The sequence below is a fragment of the Hyperolius riggenbachi genome, chromosome 10 (assembly GCF_040937935.1).
Source record: "Hyperolius riggenbachi isolate aHypRig1 chromosome 10, aHypRig1.pri, whole genome shotgun sequence".
Taxonomy (NCBI): Eukaryota; Metazoa; Chordata; class Amphibia; order Anura; family Hyperoliidae; genus Hyperolius; species Hyperolius riggenbachi.
The window spans coordinates 55,102,197-55,124,214 of NC_090655.1; the positions used below are offsets into that span (position 1 = coordinate 55,102,197).

Below are 22,018 nucleotides of genomic sequence, written 5' to 3' on the forward strand. Positions count from 1 at the left end.
ACCGCATTCAAGTCACATGGAGAAACTCTGCTTATTCCAGCAATAGCATGCCATCTGATTTGCATTCTGCTGCCATTTGGTATGGCCAGCAGCAGTTTTTCGCACTTCTTCTAAACTTCGCATTTTTCGCTTTTGTGTTTTTACAGTGAAAAAAAAAAAAAATCTTACAGCATACATTTGACATTGCATGCAAATTCATGTTACATTTCTCCTCCTGAGCCCCCCATACCATGAACCATGCGGGCTGGTATAGCTGAGCATGCAGAGCCCCACGCTGCCGGGGCTCTAATTCTTGTTCCCACTGTCCTGTTAACATACCTTGAAAATTTGGTGTTTTATCATGGGGCTTTGTTATTACGGTAAGCGCTAAAGTGAGCTGCCATTACACTTTCTTTAAAAATAACTAAAAAAAAAAAAAGTTTACATAAAATACATATATGTTGGCAACTCTCGGCACTTGATCCTACTCTGCCATGCCAATGTCCAGGATTTGGTATACTTTTCACACCTTTTTTAAATAAACTGTGGCTGCAGAGATGCCCTGAAAGTTTTGTCTGCCCATTAAATGAATACTATCAATACCCAAGTGTTCTAAAATGACAAAGTACAAATAATGTCTAAGTAGCTGTGTAAACATTTTACTACTTTTCATGTTAAGTATCAGAGGCAAAAGCTTTAATTTATTGAGTGTAGGATTTAGCTATATTGGGACAAAGTAATTGCAGAAGGGGTGTGTGCTTCAATGCACAGCCAGAGTTGCATATCAGACTACAGAAAGCAAATATCAAACATATCAAACTCTGAAAGCAAAAACAGTATGAAAAGCTGTGACAATTAGTTACATTTCCTCTGCTCTCTTCAGACACTTTAGCCAGAAACACAGGACACAGAAGCTGCAGCTGTTGGGAGCTCTCTTCTCTGTCACACACAGAGTTACACAACTGATTAAGTGTGAGGGGAATTTCCCCTCTCCTCATGGCTCAGTCAGCCGTCAGTTTTGGCGTCAGTAAAGTTTGAAAGTAGTTTGATAACAAAGAGGTTGCCAGTGAAATGTATACACCAGTACTTAGCAGCACTTCCCAAACAATTCCTATCTCAATTGAAAAAAATATGTAAATCGATAGTGTTCCTTTAAAGTGAACCAGAGACGAAGCACCCTTGTGTATTTTACCATAGAAATCAGTGGGAACATTTAGAGAAAACATTTACCATGCTCTCTGTTCCATCCTCACTGCTAAAAGTGTCTGTTATCTAGCTGAGATAAGAATCCCGGACTGAGCATTGATTCTGGCTTTGCTATAATGACTCAGCTATAATGATTCCTGAGCAAAGCCAGCAGGGGGCAGGCTTGGACTTGAAGACAGCAAAGAACACAGTCTCAGCTATAATTATTCTGTAGCAAAGCCAGACCGACTGCTTAGTCGGGATTCTTATCTTAGAGGTGATAACAGGCAAATTAAACAGAGAACAATGTAACAAAGAGCAGATTAGGTGTTTACTGTCATGTTCCCACTGATTTATAAGGTAAAATACATGAGGTTGCTTCATCTCTGGTTCTCTTTAAAGTCTATGGAGCTTTTCACGAACGGTCGGTTCGCAAATTTCGCAGTCAATTTTGCAAAAGTGTTCCGGAAATGTTGTTCAGCCATCACTAGCGATTGAACACATCTCTATGCCTCTCGAAAAAAAAAAAAACACTTTTTTTTATACTGTTTGCACCCCTGTTCAGGATATTTTGCCTTCCTTTTAAAAACACCAAAGCCTAATATCCCTCTTACATACCATGCAAAAGTAACATCAAAAAAATATTCCCCCAAGTTAAGTTTTAATTGCTGCAGTTGTTTTGAATCATCGTTAACAGAGTTTATATTAACATAATATCCACAAATTAGCTTTTAAAGGCTGTGAATTTCTATGATGACGATTCCTGGTCTTTTCTGTCCATAAAAACGTACCTAACTACATCCTGTAAATGTTAATGCCGCTTTTATCGCTGTCGTTATTGCCGACTCTCAAGCAAAAAAGCTGCGTTATTTTACAAGGCTGGCATTCGCCATACCGGCAGCTATGGGGAGACTCCAAATGAAGTATATTGTGCGAAGGTGTTGAGTGGAAATCAAGACAAATTAAGGAAAAGCAAATATCAATTTATCGCTAAAATGAATCTGCAATATGGGCTCACGGAAGCCAGTGTGGGCAATAGGTTTGTAATGTATCGTCTGGCAGCTGCATTTCTGAACAAGGCCACTAGATGGGGGAAGGAAGCTGTGCTTGGTATACAATTCACTGTGAGAAAAGCTGTACACAGTATAAGATGATTGATAGATGCAAGATAGCAAGGCTGGATTTATACCTTGTGTGCCCCTAGGCCAGATAGGTTGAAGCTCCCCTTTCTTGTGAAGCAGTGCCCCTCCCATTCCCTGTGCAGCCCACTCTTCCATGTGTATCATCCATGTACAGCAAACCCGCTCTTGTTCATGTACAGCTCTCTTGAGCATTAGTTTCCCTTTTTCATGTGCTGCTCACCCTTTTCAGCCTCCTCTTTCATATGTAGTATCTCCTCTTTCATGTCCAGGTGTCCTCTTGAGCTACAGCCACCCAAGGCCTTTGTGGCCTTTCCAGAAATAGGGCTCTGACAAATAGACGGACAGAAAGAGTAATTGTCTCTGATATATCATTAAAGAGAACCCGAGCCAGGCAGGGATGGATCTAGGGGGGGGGGGGGGAGGAGCGGGTATCTTGCCCCAGGCGCAGTTTGTTGAATTCTTAAAAAGGCAGCAAAATGAATGGCAGTTTAGGCCCCTAAAACCTGACCTTGCCCCAGGCGCAACTTGGTCTTGCTCCGTCCCTGGAGCCAGGAACAAAGCTGAAAAAAAAAAACATAAAACCAGATAAGGTAGTACCTCCACTCCTAAAACATAAGAGAAGAACCCTGGGGTTACGGCACTGCACAGCTCTGAGCACTGAGAAAAGAATGGGCGTGGTAGAAAGAATGGGCGTGGTAGAGCCGATGAGATGCTCTAAGAGGCAGGGAAGGGGCTTTACACAGTAGTTCCTCTCCTCCTAAGGATGCTCCTCCCTCCCTTATATTGCAGACAAGCTAACTGTTGGTAGATTTCGGGGTCATAGGCGGTGCAGGGGGGAAGGGGTTGAAAAATGGCACCTTTAGATGGGAACTTGCCCCTGTGTCCCAATTGTACCCATTAATTCACCTCGGGTACACTTTAAAGTGAACCTTAAGCCAGGAAAAAAAATGAGTTTTACTCTCCTGGGGCTTCTTCCAGCCCCCTGCAGCACTCCTGTGCCCTCGCAGCCACTCACTAATCCTCTGGTCCCCCGCTGCCAGCTAGTTTCGTTTTTGCTGACAGGCCCGTCAGGACTGGCTATGCGTAGCTTTTTCCGTATTCCTGCCTGTAATTAGCGCTATTGCGGGCCGCAACGCGTACAACGCGTTCTATATCTATGCGTTCGTAATGCGGCAACGCGTATTTTTGTATGCGTTGCAGCCCGCAATAGCGCTAATTACAGTCGGGAATGCGGAAAAAGCTACGCGTGGACAGTCCTGTCGGGCCTGTCGGAAAAAACGAAACTAGCTGGCAGCAGGGGACTAGAGGATTAGTGAGTGGCTGCGAGGGTGCAGGACTGCTGCAGGGGGCTGGAAGAAGCCCCAGGTGAGTAAAACTCCATTTTTTTTTCTGGCTTAAGTGTCCCTTTAAAGGGAACCGGTAAGTTTAAAATAGAGAAAAATCAGATACTTACCTCGGGAGAGGGAACCCTCTGGATCCTCCAGAGGCCTCCAACATCTTCCTGAAGACCACCGCTTCTTACTGAGACCCTCTGAAAATTCCCAACCTGGCTCCCGTACCTGAATAGTCGCATAAAGCCACTCATGTTTGGCACAAAATCCTGACCCTGAGCAGCTCCGGACGCGTGGCATCCTGCGCAACGCGGTCATGATTTTTCAAGGTAGACAGCTTGGCTGTGCGCACCTCTTTGACAAGCCCCTGATGAAGAGGTTAGCGGGGTCAGAGTGCTGGAAAAGACAAGGTGGAGATAGACAGCGGAAAGCTTCTGTGTTATCCAGAGGCTTGCCTCCACTTAAGAAGGGTGAGGTGCACATTTTGGATACAGAAGAACACTGATTCACATGACGTGTGAGCAAAGGCATCTGTGTCATCCTTGCCTAAACAGGGAAGGGGGTCTTCGCCACAATGTATCATCAACATTCAATCCTGTTTTAACATCCTCACCCAGGCGTTTTAAAGACCATACACACCCTGAGCGAAGTAAATTGAGGTTGTTGCCGGGACTAAGTAAATTATCTTCAGATATTCATATCTGGGTAATTTATTTTACCTTGTCTGAGCAAAAGTCATTAGTGACAAAATTGCATTCTTCTAGAATGCAAAAAAGTTATCCAGTTAAGAATTTTTTTTCATTCATACGGTCTTCTGTGCAGCGGTAAACGCAACGTTTCCAGGGAATGAAGAAAGCGTTGTTTTCAGTGATCAACCACCTTTCCATCCAAATGAATAGAAGTGGTTGGTTAAATAAGGATACCAGGTTTTTGAATCGTTTGCATAAACACCACAGTAGAACCAGTTATCTCGTCATGAACGCTGCATGTAGCTTCCTTCGCTGGCTGTGCTTGCCGGTTTTGTGTTCTCATTTGAGGTAAAAACCATAATGACGAAACACCGTTAAAGGAAGCAGAAAAGCATCTGGCATCGATTAAATGAGCCGCTGCAGATGCCTGTCCGAATCAAGCCTTCAAAATTATTATTATTAAAGGGCCACTATCGCAAGCAATTTTTAAATTTAAAAGACATGTTAACACATACAAATTATTATTATTATTTATTTATATAGCGCCAACATATTCCGCAGCGCTTTACAAAGCACAAAAAGACAAGGGGAACACAGATACACTAAAAATGTACAACTGAGTTCCAAGCAGCACAAATATTGAGACAAAAACAGTAAACATTAGGAGGATGAATACAAATAAGAAGTATGTTTTTTCCTGAGTAAAATGAGCCATAAATTACTTTTCTCCTATGTTGCTTTCACTTACAGTAGGTAGCAGAAATGGTCTAGTCCATCTCTTCATGGGGGATTCTCAGCATGGCCTTTATTCTTTATAAAGACATTACTTGAAATGGTTGTATACAAAGATGCCAGCCAGCCTTCCTGCTCACTGTACACTATTTTAGCAGTTGGACGGAGCAACTGCCATTCACTAGGTGCTTTTGAAAAGAAATAACGCACTGAGAATCCCCATGAAGAGATGGGCTAGTCCAAAGCGTGTCGGTTCTGTCAGATTTCTACTACCTACTGTAAGTGACAGCAACATAGGAGAAACTTAATGTATGGCTCATTTTACTCTGGAAGTGTACTTCTTTTTTGTATGTGTTTACATGTATGTTACATTTTATCATGTTCACGATAGTGGTCCTTTAAGTATTTACATGCACAGACGTCTTCCACAGTACTGTACAGAGTATATTGTCTTGTCACTTAACTGTCCCTCAATAGGGCTCATAATCTAATCCCTACTATAGTCATATGTCTAGTGTAGTGTATGTATCGTAGTCTAGGGCCAATTCTAGGGGGAAGCCAATTAAAGGGGAACTGAAGTAAGAGGTATACGGAGGCTGCCATATTTATTTCCTTTTAATCAATACCATTTGCCTGGCAGCCCTGCTGGTCCATTTCTCTGCAGTAGTATCTGAATAACACCAGAAACAAGCATGCAGTTAGTCTTGTCAGATCAGACTTTAAAGTCTGAAACACCTGATCTGCTGCATGCTTGTTCAGGGGCTATGGCTAATAGTATTAGAGGCAGAGGATCAGCAGGGCTGCCAGGCAACTGGTATTGCTTAAAAGGAAATAAACATGGCAGCCTCCATATACCTCTCTCTTCAGTTCCCCTTTAACTTATCTGTATGTTTTTGGGATGTGGGCGGAAACCTGGGTGCCAGGAGGAAACCCACGCAGACACGGTTTGGAAAATACAAACTCCGTGCAGATAGTACCCTGGCTGGGATTTGAAACCGGGGACCCAGTGCTGCAAGGCGAGAGTGCTTTCCTACTACGCTACTGTGCTGCCCTAATGATAGAAATAAAAAATAGACCAATAGAAATTAATACATAAATAAGTAACAAAAAGTTGTAAATAAAAGTACAGTATATAAATTAAAGTGTGCTAAATATACAAAATAAATGTAAAAAATGGAGTCTTTTGAATCCTTGTATTGGCTCCAGGCTTGTTTTGCAGTAAATCTGTGCATCTGTCTCTCTTATCCCGGCGCCCCTCCAGTCGGTGCATGTCTCAGTGCAGAGCATTGTTCTTCTTGCTTAAATGATATCTATTCTTTCCATTCTAATGATTTTTGTGTGTGTGTATGTTGATTTGACAATTAAGTACAATTAAAGTGTAGGCAGGATGACAGGCGAGAGGAAGAATAGGAAGCTTTTCACGGGGTGGTTAATTCAGTCTTCCAAGAAAGACTTCTTATTGCCTTCTGCCAGTTTGCTACAACCTCGTCCATTATTCCTCCTTCCTGATCCCACAGATAACAACCTTGGAACATCTTCTCATGTTCGCCCACAACTGCCGGTTACCGGAATAGCACAGAGATGCTGAGAGCGAGGTAGATAGCGGAACAGATCCACATTGTGTGCTCGTCTTACAGAGTTCTGCAGGGAACTAGGTTGACAAAGACACACGTCCATCAAGTTCAGCTCTTCACAAAGCCCATCGGTTTTGGTCCAGAGGAGCCAAGACAAAAACCCAGCGGGGTAACTGTGACTTAATGCTTTCTCACCCGACAAAGGCAGCCAGATACATTTGTTGAATGAACATTTCCATACTATACTGTGAAATTCCCAATCGCTGCCATAGCTTTATCTTAGCCGGCAAGGAGGGAGAGCGGAGGTGTGGGGTTAGCCCGTAATTCACTTTCTCTATACTAGTAGAGAGATGTCTTCTCCAACAGATATGAGGACCGGATCTCTGGGAGAAATAGACCATGGCATTTCTCTATAGGGTGGGGGTGCATCCGATGCAGGTGCAGGATTCCCAGGAGCATTTGGGGGGGGGGGGGGGTCAACTTCTTATTACCCTCCTTCCTGCAGCCCAAGGGCACCCCTTTATAGCAGGTGTTATGCAACCCCTGCCAGATGGGTTATGGGGTCACCACTGGCAGAGGAGGAAGGTGGTGTGAACATGGAGGTGTGGAGCACTATCAAAGTCTTGCTGAAAGACCCAGTTAGCTCATGGTGAGGCAGAACAGGTAGTATTTTGTAAGGGGCCAAAAGAAACCTAAAAGTTCCTTACAGCAAATGTACTCTAACACTTGATTACCCAGGTTCCATCCCATAGAGTCGTATTATCTCATGACTTGCACTGATGAGAACCCAAAGTCCCACCTCATAGAGCCATGCCTTGATGCCTTTTATGGTCATTGCATTATTATAGCTCTGTAAAATGAATTGGTTTTAGGCACACTTTGCACACCAGTGGCTCCGGATTTGTGTTTGGGCTTCAGGGCCGTAAAGGAATGATTTGCATATTCAGCACTGATGCATCATGGGAGATCCTCCTTGCTCAGATAAAGCTGTATAACTGCAAATATGTTCTTTTTGCTGTCTTGCAAACTTGTGAGGATGCACCCCCACACACACAACACCGATTTGGAAAGATCGTAAAGAACAGTCAGTCAGCATCTTGAGACATGACATGCTGCAGCTCAACACAATAACACACTGGTTGGCTGTGAGTCTGTGACAAACAAACTGCTCACCCTCAGCCACTCCATTCCTCCTCAGTCAGGACAGCAGTGCCACCTCCTCCCTTCTGCTGTGCAAGTCAAATGAAACACTGCTGCTCTCCTGCCTCCCTCCCCTCCTCACTCACTGTCAGACTCCTCACACAGCACAACAAGCTGCTTTTCCCCAATGATGACCTTGCTCTCCTCTCGTTTCTCCTCCTACTCTGACTGCATACTGTTAGTGCAAACACACAGTACAAACATGCTGCCCCTGTAATCTCTGCGCCTGATGCAAGTGTTTTAGCTTGCCTCATGAGAGAACCGGCTCTGCTCGTCTGCTATATTTATCTTTACATTGCATTCTGCGCACCATTGTTTGTTACATCACTATGTTGTGTACCATTGTTATCGCTGTAATCCCTCTGTGTAAAATGTTTTATTGTTGTAATGCCGCCTCCTATTTATTGTACAGTGCTGTGTGATAGATTATCGCTTTATAAATAAAGTTTCATAATAACAAGACAAATCTATAGACTAATGCACAGCAAAGTCAGGGCAAGAAGCAGGTATGGCGAGTGACAAGGCAATAGCGCAAGGCAAAGCAAAGACGAGACCGTCTGAAATGTGGAAGAAAATGATTGAAGGTTTCACTAGCTTATAAATTCTCTACAGTAATTAGCTACAGGAGGAATGCAATTAATCCGGAACTACAGGCTGCCACCTGCTGGTAATCGGCAGAACTGCATGCAGCACAATTCTGAAATAACTAACAGTAGGTAGCTCAAATAACTTACAGGTTTTCCTGACGCCTAGAGAGAAAGTTTTCCACAATGTCACACTACAAAAATAACATTACGAAAGGACAAAGCATTACAAAGGCTGTTTTTCTAATGCCAAATCCATTTAGTAATGTCTTCTTGTGTTTCCCTTTCAGCCATATTGCTCTCTACATCTCCATCTGAAGGTGTCTGAGAATCCGTACACCACCGGCAATATCGCCAGCAGGGACACGGCACCCGGCATCATTGTGGCTTCAGGTACAGGCACAGATCTAAGGACCATGATGCATGCTAGGCCTACCCTATTACCTGGTACAGGCAAAATTCTCCATCATTCATGCCTGGCAGCCAAATATTTGGGAGGTCAAATATGTACAGTATGTGTACAGTATTACCTATGCCTTCTGTTATTCATGAACACAAGTATTACCTGTGTCTTTTACTACAAGTGAACACTAGAGGGTACTTACACAGCATTGTATATTCTTACACAGTACACACAATACACTGTACATTATGAAGACTACATATTACAAGGTGTGGATCAATAGCTGCGGAAAACTCTTATTCTATACAGACTGAATGCAGCAGAGTTTCCAGTAATGGGGAAAACGTCATCTGCAATGAAAGACAGAAGTATTTGATCCCCTGCTGATTTTGCTCGTTTGAGGAAAAAATCTATAATCATTATGGTGGTTTATTGCAGCTGTAAGAGAATAACAAAAAAGAACATTCAAAAAGCCAGTAAGACAAAGCTCGGTGTGCATTGTAATAAGTGAAATAAGTATTTGATCCTCTACCAAAAGATGGCTTAGTACTTTGTGATTGCCGCTGAGTTTCATCCTTTCATGTGGTTGGGAGGAGCACTGACAGGTGAAAATTGCTCTGGTTCTCAAGGGGGAAAACCCTTCAGCCATCAGGTGGTTAAGCAATCTTATTTCTTATGTCATTTTTCACTACAGTTTCTCTTTAAAGGATACCAGAGCCGAATGTAGTCTGAGAGATGGGAGGAGCAGGCAAGTATGGCGAGCTGTCCTGATAGCCACGGCGTAATCGTGACATCATTCGCAGAGCGCTGCCAGATGCGCGCAGCCGGGCCAGTGCCTGCACACTAATGCCTGACTCCGGCGACCTGGAAGAGGCTGCTGGGGGCATTCAGATAAGAAAGGATGGGGCCAGAGGAGAACGGGGGAGCGGTGAGCATCAGGACAGCCCCCCATACATGCCTCCTCCCCCCGTTTCTCACACATGATTTGGCTCTGATAGGCTTTAATGCAAACCTGATGTGAAAATAAACTGATGAGATAATGAATTGTATGCGTAGAACAGCTAAGAAACAGAACATTAATAGCAAAGAAAAGAGTCTCATATTGTTTTCCTGTACAGGAAGAGTTAAACTTCAGTTGTTATCTATGCAAAATAGCTTCTCTGAGCTCTTTGACTCTTCTCATGTTTTAGGGCCCGTTTCCACTTGTGCAGTGCAAATTCGTTGCAGGAAACGCGAAAATGAATTCGCATGCGGATGCAAATTTTACCGTGAATTTGCGTACGTTTTCGCGTTTATTTGTAAGTATGCGAATTTAACCATGTCAGTGCCTGTGTGCTTTTACATTGATTTTAGACGAAAACGTACGCGAATTTGCATGGAAAATTCGCATAGTGAAACTGCATGCGAATTTCCTATTAATTACATTGTATGCGAATTCTGATGGCTCCGCTGTGCAGATTTTTCCTGCACAGAAAAACACTGTTTTCCTGACAAGTGGAAACAAGCAGATTTGCGATAGTGGAAACGGGCCCTTATAGTTTCAAAGACAGAGTGTGGTTTTAAAACAGCAACTGTGACAGAATGATGTATTGTTATTTAAAAAAAAAAAAAAAAAAGCTATATAACTAAGAATAAAATTGAGACTCTTTTCTTTGCTTCTAATGTTCTATTCGTTATCTGTACTACACATACAATTCCTTATATCATTTTTTTTACTTTAAAACATAACAGCGTTCAGTTATTTTGCTGAAATATAAGTGTGATCTGTTTGTTATCAGATGGTTGTAGTAGGAAGGCTGATATAGGGAAGGTGTATAATAATTCTCTGCATAAAGTCCCAGGCAGATCTCTCATCCAGCCTGTTTTCATCTCTCCTCCGCAGGGAATATCGGCTCGGAGCTCACCGAAAATGAAATCAGCATGTTCATTTCCTCGGATGCCGGCAATACGTGGAGACAGGTAGCTGTAATTGTGACATATGTTGTCTGATGCAAACCGCTCCTGAGCGCTGACCCTGTGAGTGACAGGAGAGTCCTGGGGCAGCCCTGGATGTCTGTGACAGGTCCTCAGACCGAAGCAGCAACCCGTCACACTGCGCACCGAATACACAACCTGATTAAGATGTGTCCTAACTGGCAGCCGGGGGAGCAGCCAGGGATCCTGCTTGTTTCATTCTCTGAAATGGAACATTCTTCTGTAACACAATACTGTGACTAGCAGAATAAGTACAGCAGGAGACCCCCAGCTGTACTTATCATTCATAGCCGGACTTGAGGCAAGGCCCAAAAAGGCCATGGCCTAGGGCGCCAGGAAGCAAGCGGTCGGGCAGCTGCTAGCACACTCAGGCAATTAAATTGCCAAACATGTAAATGGCAGGGAAGTACTGGAATGGGGCTAGTGACAGTGGGTCTTGGGTGGTAAAATGTACAAATCCAGCCCTGTTATCATATATATACTAGGTTACGGACCCCCGTGTCCTTCGCCTGACAGCACTCTCACATATTCTGATTAGTGGTAAGCATAACATTTGCATAATCATACTGCGAAATTTCACAGAGAAAAAAAAAATCATAATTCCTCGTTTCCTCCATACGCAGTTCATGTCCTTTTGTCCTTAGCACAGACCTACAGAAAAAGAGTTCAGCGTTTATTTTGCCCTGGAATGAATGTATCCACATTATCACCTTTAAGTTTAATTTCCAAGATAAATGAGTCCAGTCTGTGTAACCTTTCTTTGTGAGACCTTCCATTCTTTTGATTAATTTGTATCTTTCTTGTAAAACTCCAATGTCTTTCCAGTAATTGTGGTACCCACAACTGTTCTCCATGTTCCAGATATAGCCAGATATCGCCTCACAGGTGATTTGTACAACTGCAGTAGTATACTAGTATCACTGTTTTCTTTTGTTTTTGTTTTTTCTGTGTTTTAGCTGCTGCTTCTTGTCATTGAACATGTTTGCTTAATTTTTTATTAACATGTCCTCTTAAGTTCCTCAGTTCAGATGTCTCCAGTTATTTCCAGTTTATTTTATAAGATGTTTGCATTGGCACAATCGCCCACTGATGTCTTAAGCTGTCGGTAAAAAACACGTTGCATACTTCACAGTGCAACATGTTTTGTAGGTGTGACCTGCTTCGTCAGGCAGTATAAGGAGTAACTAAGACGAGCTCTCTGACTAGTCAAGTGCCCCTGGGAAATCAATAATGCCTGCTATAATCAATAATGCCTGCTAATTTTCTGCCTTAAAGCAGAACTAAATACTACAAAAAAAACCAGTGTTCCACTCACCTGGGGCTTCTGCCAGCCCCTTGCACCCTTCCTGTCCCACGCCGATCCTCGCCGATCCTCTGTTCTCCCACCGCCAACTAGTTTTGTTACAGTCGACATGGCAACTGCGCCTGCAAGCCCGTGTATCTTTCTTCGTGGTCTCGCCCGCAATAGCGTCCTGCAGGCATTATTGCAGGCAGGAACGCAAAGAAAGCAGGTACGCAAAGAAAGATACGCCTGTCTCTGGGTGCCCAGGCGTAGTTGCCGTTGACGGTAACAAAGCTAGCTGGATCCTTTCCAGGGAGAATTTCCCATAATGCGATGGACTAGTCATAAACCTGTCAGATCTGTCAGCTTTTTACGACGTGTGGGAAAGAGGGCGCAGGGGATTTTTGCTAGTAGAATATCTGAAAAATGACTGATATTCTACGACTTAATTCCAATATTTAGCTATATTTTGCTATGACTTAACCTAACCCTGCTCTTACACAGAACCCTCCCTCTACCTATGCCTAACCCTTATACCTGTACTAATTGTTAATCAGAGCTGGATTTCTGGAGAGGCCACAAAGGCCCGGGCCTTGCGTGCCTGCAGCCTAAGGGGCGGCTGGACATTGAAGAAGGGTTGCTGCATATGGAAGTGGAGGCTGCAAACTGAAAATTGGGAGAAACATAAGGAAAAGGGATGCTGCTGCTCAAGAGAGCTGTACATGAAAGAGAGACAGGCTGCTGCCGTTACTCATGGAAAAGGGGGTTGCACATGGAATGGGGGGAGGGGCTGCTACTTTTGTACGGGGAACAATAAGAAATTTGGCCTAGGGGTGCTAAAAGTACCAGGCTGGCCTTGCTCTTAACCCTCCCTCTACGTATGCTTAAAGAGAACCAGAGATGAAGCAACCTCATGTATTTTACCTTATAAATCAGTGGGAACATGACAGTAAACACCTAATCTGCTCTTTGTTACATTGTTCTCTGTTTAATTTGCCTGTTATCACCTCTAAGATAAGAATCCCGACTAAGCAGTCGGTCTGGCTTTGCTACAGAATAATTATAGCTGAGACTGTGTTCTTTGCTGTCTTCAAGTCCAAGCCTGCCCCCTGCTGGCTTTGCTCAGGAATCATTATAGCTGAGTCATTATAGCAAAGCCAGAATCAATGCTCAGTCCGGGATTCTTATCTCAGCTAGATAACAGACACTTTTAGCAGTGAGGATGGAACAGAGAGCATGGTAAATGTTTTCTCTAATGTTCCCACTGATTTCTATGGTAAAATACACAAGGGTGCTTCGTCTCTGGTTCACTTTAAGGCCCGGTTCACATTAGCGTTTCGTGCCAAAACTGTCAGTTCTAACGGATCTGTTGCGGACCGGTTTAAATCCGTTTCCGGTCCATTTCAGTTCCGTTTGTGTCCGTTTTGCATACTTTTTTTGTGTCAGTTTCCGTTTTAAAGGCGAAGTTCTATAATTAGCATTTAAGATAGCTATATATACAGCAGAGCTCTGAATGATCTGTAAATACATTGTGGTCATTGTTGAGGAGAGAGCTTGCTGTTTGGACAATGGATCCAATGTATTTCTACAGCTTCTGGCTTGGAATAGCCTAGTTTTTAATTGTCACCTACTGGGACTGAGGCTTGCTCTTCGCAGGAGATGGTGGGTGCACCCTCTACTCCTTGAAAGGTTGCCCCTGCAATTGGACAATCAGGTCCTAGATGCTGTATGGCCTGATGTCTTCCATCTCTTTCCAGAAATTAATGAACTGGGATGGATCCCACTCCTGCAACATTGCTAGGCCCATGTGCCAAACAAGCCAAGATGGCCGCTGTACCATAGAGAGTACACAGGAAGTGGCTAGAAAGGTCCGTTTTTATAGCCAATGTGTTGTTCAGTTTCGTTTTATATTGGTTCCTACTGCCCTGCAAAACCTTCCGTTTCAGGTCCGCAGGGAGCAACGGTACTGAAAATTAGGGCCTGCAGCATTTTTTCGATCCAGGGACCGGAACGTATGGTAACATATCTGGACAGACGGATGTGTCCGATCCCATAGATTAACATTGGATCAGTTTGCGGCCGTTTCGTTTGTACAGTATACGGTCCGGTTCCGATCCACAAAAAACGCTAACGTGAATCGGGCCTGACCCTTTACCCCAAATCCCCCCCCCCCCGCCTTACCCGCCTCCCCCCCCCCCCCCCCCCCATGGGGCCCAAACCACAACCCATTTTTATAATGGCCGCCTATGACAGTGCCCTTCTTTCCTAGGCGCCTGCGGTGCTCTTTTTTTTTCTAGCTTTGGTAACTGACAGCTATGTAGGAAAACAGTCATTTATTGTGCATTTTATATGTGTGTATTTTAAATTTTACAATTTTTCTCCATAGTGGTCCTTTAATATAGGAACTGTTCTATAAAGCCATTAGTGAGACTTCCATCCAGTGCGCTTGTTCTGCCGTGGCTCAGCCATGCCGCTCGTGCGGTTTTCTAAGCATAATTAGCAGTCAGAGAGATGAGCGCTCCCAGGTGAGGAGCAGAGAATTCCTCCATGATTGTTTCTTGTGCTAATTGGGGCTTTAGCCGCGGGCGTTGCGGGTCTCCCGTCTCTGCGATCTCTGCTTTTCCGGAGAGCTCGCAGGCGAGACATCGGGCTTTGAACTGTCTGCAGCAGTAGAGATCTTTGATGCCGACGTTTCTCGTCTCTTGATCGAGGCTTGTCTTCCTCTGAAATCATTCCTCAAGCTACTTGTCTCTTTCAGATCTTTGAAGAGGAGCACAGCGTCTTGTACCTGGATCAAGGCGGAGTCCTGGTAGCTATGAAACACACGTCGCTCCCGATCCGTCACTTATGGTAATCACTGCCAAGATGGAGATATTTTTTTACTGTATTTATAGGAATTGTGTATTGTGTTTCTTCAGGACATTTCTAGGCTGTTTTTTTATTTTAAAGCTTAACTAAAGCCAAAATCAAACAAGGTTAAAGTGGAGCTGAACTCTTGCACAGGACAGAAGGAAAACAGAGAGAAATGTACTTAGAGAATTTAGCCTGTCTAATTCCCGCTCATCTGTGACTAACCTCAAGTGTAATTTGATCTCAGTTGTGTCAGCTTGCTACCTCAACAGAGCAGCTAATTTGTAAACACAGGATGTTAACCCTATGTCTGCTTCCATGAAAGCAGGAAGTATACACACTGCAGATTTATTGCAGGATTTGTATCAGCTATAACAAAGAAATGTTTTTTTTTTCTGTAAAGATCATTATGCTGTTGCTTAACTTTTAGAGCAGAGAGGAAGTTCTTAATTCAGGTCCACTTTAAAGAGCATTTCCAGTGTAAAAGAAAAGGTGCCCATTAACGGTACAATCTCCTGAGCAATAATTATATCGATAGATCAAAGCGCTGATCCGAATTTCCAAATTATTGCATTGTCTGATCAGATTGGTTATCATTTTCACTCTGTTGGTGCACCCGAATGATCATATCCATTCAATCGCAATGATTGGACAATCCATCGTTCAGCAAATGCACCGATAGTGGGCACCTTAGAATTCTGTCTTAAAGGGGCACTGTGGTGAAAAATTGAAAATATGTGCAAACATAGTACTTTTTTTCAGAGTAAAATGAGCCATACGTTACTTTTCTCCTATGTTGCTGTCATTTACAGTAGGTAGTAGAAATTTGACAGAAGCGACAGGTTTTGGACCAGTCCATCTCTTCATAGGGGATTCTCAGCAAGGCTTTTCTTCTTTATAAAGATATTCCCTAAAAAGGATTTAAACAATGATGCTGGCCAGCTTCCCTGCTCGCTACAGTTTTTTGGCAGTTGGACAGAGCAACTGCCATTCACTAAGTGATTTTGAAAATAAATAAATCCCTGAGAATCCCCCGTGAAGAGATGGACTAGTCCAAAACCTGTCGCTTCTGTCAGATTTCTACTACCTACTGTAAGTGACAGCAACATAGGAGAAAAGTAATGTATGGCTCATTTTACTCCGGAAAAAGTGTACTTCTTATTTGTATATGTTTGCACATATTTTTTTCGCCATCATGCCCCTTTAATGCTGCCAGGATCAGGGAGTCTCAGGGTTAATAACTCATCTGCTCAGTCGCAATTATTAGACACAAAAAATCTGAACAAAGCCACCAAAAAGAGTAAAAACAACTTTTTCTTAAAAATGTATTAAATGGGTGGTAGTGGTGGACTTACCTCGCAAGATCCGGTGATTTGCAGGCCAAGCGCCCTTAGAATTTTCAGAGGCTTCCTTCTTCTGAGGTAGCTAACTTTAAAAAAAAGTTTCAGGTTAACTTTGCACTTAGTCTTTATAGTAAACCTCAAGTCGGAAGGGGGAAAAGGTTACATACTCACCTTAGTCTTCCCCATGGAGCCCACCATTCCAGCACAGGATCCCTTTTCATCTTCTGCCCACAATCCCAGCCATGGACAAGCACATCTGCACTAGGCATGTACAAGGGAAGATTGAGCATGTGCAGTAGAAAGGAGCCACTCGTACACTGAGGCAAAAAGCTGTGCACGAGCGGCTTTGTTCTACTGGGCGTGTGTGGACCTTACTTATGTATGCCTAGTCCAGATGCGCTTAGCCATTGCCAGGCAACCAGAAGCAACCTGTTTGAGTTGAATAGGCACTGGAAAAGTGACCTGTAGGATGATCGGGGAAGTCTCTGGACCATTCAGAGGCTTCCTTATACTGAGGTAGGTATCTAAGTTTTTACTTTTAAATTCACTTCAAGTGCCCTTTAAGTGTAAGTACTCTAACCCTTTAAGGATATGGAATAAGTAGAAATTTGTCAGAATGAGCAGAAATCAGACTTGGCTTTTGTGCTGACTCCAAAAACGACTTCATGTCTGAGAAGAACTCTCATTAGTTTTCTCCTGTCTGGCAAGGAGGAAATATGGATGTCGGAGAGACAAGAGAGGCCCCAGGGTGCCGCTGTGCACCACCGCTTAATCCAATCAAATAGCTCATCCATTATGTGCCTCTAATAAAAGAATTGTTTCTTGGATGTGATCAGAGGGTGCAGTGAATTGTATTTTTTTCAATAAGTGACACCTGAACAGAATTCGGAGTGTGTGTGGGCGATCTGCACAGGGAGGTCACATTTTGTAATAAAATTCCTTTCGGTACCCCATCCATCTTGTCATTCAAAGTCTGCTAACTTTCTTCTGAAAAAGATCCAGTACTTACAGATGATTTGTGTGTGTGTGTGTGTCTGCTGAAAAAGATGGAGTACTTACAGGTTATTTGTGTGTGTGTGTGTGTGTGTGTGTGTGTGTGTGTGTGTGTGTGTGTGTGTGTGTGTGTGTCTGCTGAAAAAGATGGTGTACTTACAGGTTATTTGTGCGTGTGTGCGCGCGTGTGTCTGCTGAAAAAGATGGAGGACTTACAGGGTATTTGTGTGTGTGTGTCTCTGCTGAAAAAATGGAGTACTTACAAGTTATTTGTGTGTGTGTCTGCTGAAAAAGATGGAGTACTTACAGGTTATTTGTGTGTGTGTGTGTGTGTGTGTGTGTGTGTGTGTGTGTGTGTATATATGCTGAAAAAGATGGAGTACTTACAGGTTATTTGTGTGTGTCTCTGCTGAAAAAATGGAGTACTTACAGGTTATCTGTGTGTGTGTCTGCTAAAAAAAGATGGTGTACTTACAGGTTATTTGTGCGTGTGTGCGCGCGTGTGTCTGCTTAAAAAGATGGAGGACTTACAGGGTATTTGTGTGTGTGTGTGTGTGTGTGTGTGTGTGTGTGTGTCTCTGCTGAAAAAATGGAGTACTTACAGGTTATTTGTGTGTGTGTCTGCTGAAAAAGACGGAGTACTTATAGGTTGTGTGTGTTTGTGAGTGTGTGTGTGTGTGTGTGTCTGGGTCTGCTGAAAAAGATGGTGTACTTACAGGTTATGTGTGTGTGTGTGTGTGTGTGTGTGTGTGTGTGTGTGTGTGTGTGTGTGTGTGTATCTGCTGAAAAAGATGGAGTACTTACAGGTTATTTGTGTGTGTGTCTGCTAAAAAAGATGGAGTACTTACAGGTTATTTGTGTTTGTGTGTCTGCTGAAAAAGATGGTGTACTTACAGGTTATTTGTGTGTGTGTGTGTGTGTGTGTGTGTGTGTGTGTGTGTGTGTGTGTGTCTGTCTGTCTGTCTGCTGAAAAAGATGGAGTACTTACAGGTTGTGTGTGTGTGTGTGTGTGTGTGTGTGTGTGTGTGTGTGTGTGTGTGTGTGTGTGTGTGTGTGTGTGTGTGTGTGTGTGTGTGTGTGTGTGTGTGTGTGTGTGTGTGTGTCTGCTGAAAAAGATGGAGTACTTACAGGTTATTTGTGTGTGTGTGTGTCTCTCTGCTGAAAAAATGGAGTACTTACAGGTTATTTGTGTGTGTGTGTTTGCTGAAAAAGATGGAGTACTTACTGTACATGTCACTGAGAAATGCACCGTTGTAATTTGATCTCTCTCCTGTGCCAGCTGAATGCCAGTGGTGGAGAGCTCATTTGTTGAAAAAAACAGGATGTTAACGATATGTCTGCTTCCATAAAAGCAGGAAGTAGAAACACTGTAGATTTATTGCAGGATTTGTATCAGCTGTAACAAAGATTTGTTTTTCTTTAAAGATTATTATGCTACTGTGAATCTTTTAGAGCAGAGAGGAAGTTCTGAGTTCAGGTCCGCTTTAAAACAAGATGATAGAAGCTAGCACAATACTTATTCCTGTTTGTGCTTTAGCGTGACTCGGAAGTAAACGTGGGCCATATGTGATGAGCTTATGATGATAAAGTACATGTGAAAATTCCATGACAAAATGATTGCTTGTTCCAGAGATACATCAAAGTACTGCCGTGGCAGAGCTCTCCTGCAGTCTATTCACAGTTGCTGATAGGATTAGTTAGACAGTTTGATTTGGCTAAACAAACACAAAGCACAGAAAAGTGAATTTCTTCAGCAACTTTATGTGGAATAAAGACTTTTCATTGTGTGCCGTGCAAGAGTTTGGGTCTGCGTTAACACCCCTACAAACCTGAGTGATGTCCCAAGTGATAGACCCACAAGTAGTCCTGTGTACTAAAAAACTAGAGTAGAGTATGCAGGTTGTTATTTTTTTGTTTGTTTGTTTATTTTATTACAAAATAGACCATATTGCCACCTAGGGAATCCAAAAATGAGATCTTTCTACCTTAACCAGGGGCGTAACTAGAGGGAAGCAGCCCTGCAGTCGCAGAGGGGCACATAGCTGTGGGGGGCCCCATCTACGAACCTTCCCTCCCTCCTATACAGGGGACTATACTTCAGATCAGGTGCTTTTGCTATACTTATTATGGTTGTGAAGATCAGGATGGCCACACTTGTTTTAGGAGTCTTGTGAGATGGACTCCAAGGCCGTTAGGGGCAACAAGGGGAGGCAAGGGAACATTGAAGGGGCCAAAGTTTCGCTAGGGGCCCCCATGAATTGTAGTTACGTCACTGCTTCTGACTACGCCCCCTAACCTGAACCCGCCCACTCCTGCTTTATCTTCATAAAACCTTGTGCAGGTGGGCAGGCCGCTTAAGCATTATAAGAACTTGTAGATTATTACAGAAATAACCCCAATCAGTAGCTGATACCCCCTTTCCCATAAGAAATATTTTTCTTTTCACAAACGGATCATCAGGGGGCTCTGTATGGCTGATATTGTGTTGAAACCCCTCCCACTGTGTGATATCAGGACCATGGTCTTGACATCACACCGTGGGAGCCTTGTTGCATTGTGGAAAAAAACAGCTGTTTCCAAATGACAAAAAAGCAAGCAGCAGCTACTTCCACTGACATCACCCGCCAGCAGTAAAAATGTCAGAGATTAGGACTGCCAGGCAACTGTAAGGGCCCATTCACACTTACAAATGCAAAATGCTAGTGATTAGCGCTAGCATTTGCACTGGCAATTTTTACTTGATTAATGCGTAAAAATCACTGGACATTTTCACATTTTTTGCACGATCTTGATTGAAGCACATTGCAATCTCTCAAAAAAAGACAAAAAAATGCTGCATGTGGCGAGTTTTGCGTCCAGCGCAAATCTCCAGCGATCACAGCAGTGAGATCACTGCCATATTTAACACTGCACTTTAAAAAGCACTAGCGATCGCCGGCAATTTGCCAATTAGCAGAAATTGTTTAAAAGGAAATAAATATGTCAGCCTCCATGTCCCTCCCACTTCAGGTTCCCTTTAATGTGAAGATTAAAGAAAGCACCAAAGGTTTTGAACATATGTGTCATTATTTTCTTTCTTCTTTCAGGCTTAGCTTTGATGAGGGGAGATCATGGAGCAAATACACGTTCACATCAAACCCGCTGTTTGTGGATGGCGTCTTAGGGGAGCCAGGGGAGGAAACCTTGATTATGACGTATGTCTACACGAAACTGTTCTAAATGTTTTGTAAAAAAAAATCGTCCTGACTATGATATACTTAAAGGGAAGGTCCAAGCTGTACAAAAAAAAACTCCACTTACCTGGGGCTTCCTCCAGCCCCTGGCAGTCATTCTGTGCCCTCGCCACAGCTCCTCTCACTCCCGGTGTCCTTCGCTGAAGAAGCCGACCTCTCCAGGTCGGCATCCGGGTCGGCTTCATGTGCGCTCCACAGTGTGGGTCACGTGGTGTACGTGACGTCATCGGGTCTCTACTGCGCAGGCCCAGTAGTTCTGCGCCTATGCAGTAGAGACTCGATGACGTCGCATACACCACGTGACCCCCCTGCCGTGGAGCGCACATAAAGCCGATCCGGAAGCTGACCTGGCGAGGTCGGCTTCTTCAGTCTCTTCTTCTCCATTAAATATTACAAAGGAAACACATGGGATAAATAATCGAATAAGAGAAAGCAATGTACTGTTTTCCTCAGCTCCGTATTGAGCTCGGCTCTTCCCGCTGCTCTGTTCCCCAGCTTGATGAGATGCGTCTGGTGACAAGCAGCAGCTTGTAGTGCCGGAATCTTATGTCCTATTTACATAAAGCACATATGGAGTCAGCGACTAACAGAAGTTATTATTGCAGCTCTGTGACATTTACACATCATTACATGGAAGATGAATAGCGCTAGTTATCAGGAGTCTATTCATCTTTTTGAGTTTTCTCTTTCTTTCTTTCTTTTTTTACGTAGCGTCTTTGGGCATTTTGGACATCGGTCGGAGTGGCAGTTGGTGAAAGTGGACTACAAGTCGATCTTTGACCGGCGGTGTAACCCGGAGGACTATCTGCCCTGGCAGCTTCACAACCACGTATGACACTCTTCTTTTTACATTCAGTTTACAGAATAATACAAACCGCAATAACAAATGTTGCAATAGAACATCTTTAACCCATTAGCAGATTTAAAGGAATTCTCTCGTATGAGATAAGATTTGACATCAGCTGGCAGAATTTTTTATGCTGTAAATTCTTGGAATGCTTTGAAGTCTCTCTGCTAGCAGAAAATATAGAAACTTAAAGCAGAAGTCCTCTGTTATTGTCTCATACTGCCCCCTAGTGATAAGTGGCCATAAATACACATAGCAGCAGTACTAATTACTGTAGCAGCAAGGAAAAGTAACAAATAAAAAAAAAGTGCTAAAATAAATTGGCCAGGAGCACCAGCAAGCCTCTAAATACATTGGCTGCTAAAGGGTTTAAATAACGCTACAGAAAACCTGTCACAAGGCTCAATCAGTGAGACATAAAGAGATGCTGAAAGTCTAAAACACAGGGTAGTCCCAGAGTACGCATGGGTGAGCACAGTTTCACAAGAAACAAAACTGTACTCGTTTGTGTCAGAGGAGTCCACGGCAGAGAGCGTTCATTTACTTGGATGACATCCTCTTGCTGCTGCACTCCATCCTACTGATACTTTTCCGTATGAACTTCCTGGTTAAAGGCGGAAGTACTGGGAGAATGGAGTAGTTTGTTAAAGAGTAACTGTTAGGCATTAAATACAAAA

At 43.4% G+C, this 22,018-nt stretch overlaps 1 protein-coding gene across 14 annotated transcripts in view; it reads left to right on the forward strand.

Moving 5' to 3' along the window:
• The window catches only part of LOC137535751 (VPS10 domain-containing receptor SorCS1-like), a 1,470,659-nt gene that overhangs the window by 1,314,309 nt on the left and 134,332 nt on the right, over positions 1–22,018 (forward strand). For all 14 annotated transcript variants that reach the window (XM_068257627.1, XM_068257625.1, XM_068257626.1 and 11 more), the window contains 5 exons: positions 8,707–8,809; positions 10,702–10,778; positions 14,834–14,925; positions 20,348–20,455; positions 21,206–21,323. In XM_068257627.1, coding sequence (XP_068113728.1) covers positions 8,707–8,809; positions 10,702–10,778; positions 14,834–14,925; positions 20,348–20,455; positions 21,206–21,323 — 498 coding nt within the window. The remainder of the gene's footprint in view (positions 1–8,706; positions 8,810–10,701; positions 10,779–14,833; positions 14,926–20,347; positions 20,456–21,205; positions 21,324–22,018) is intronic.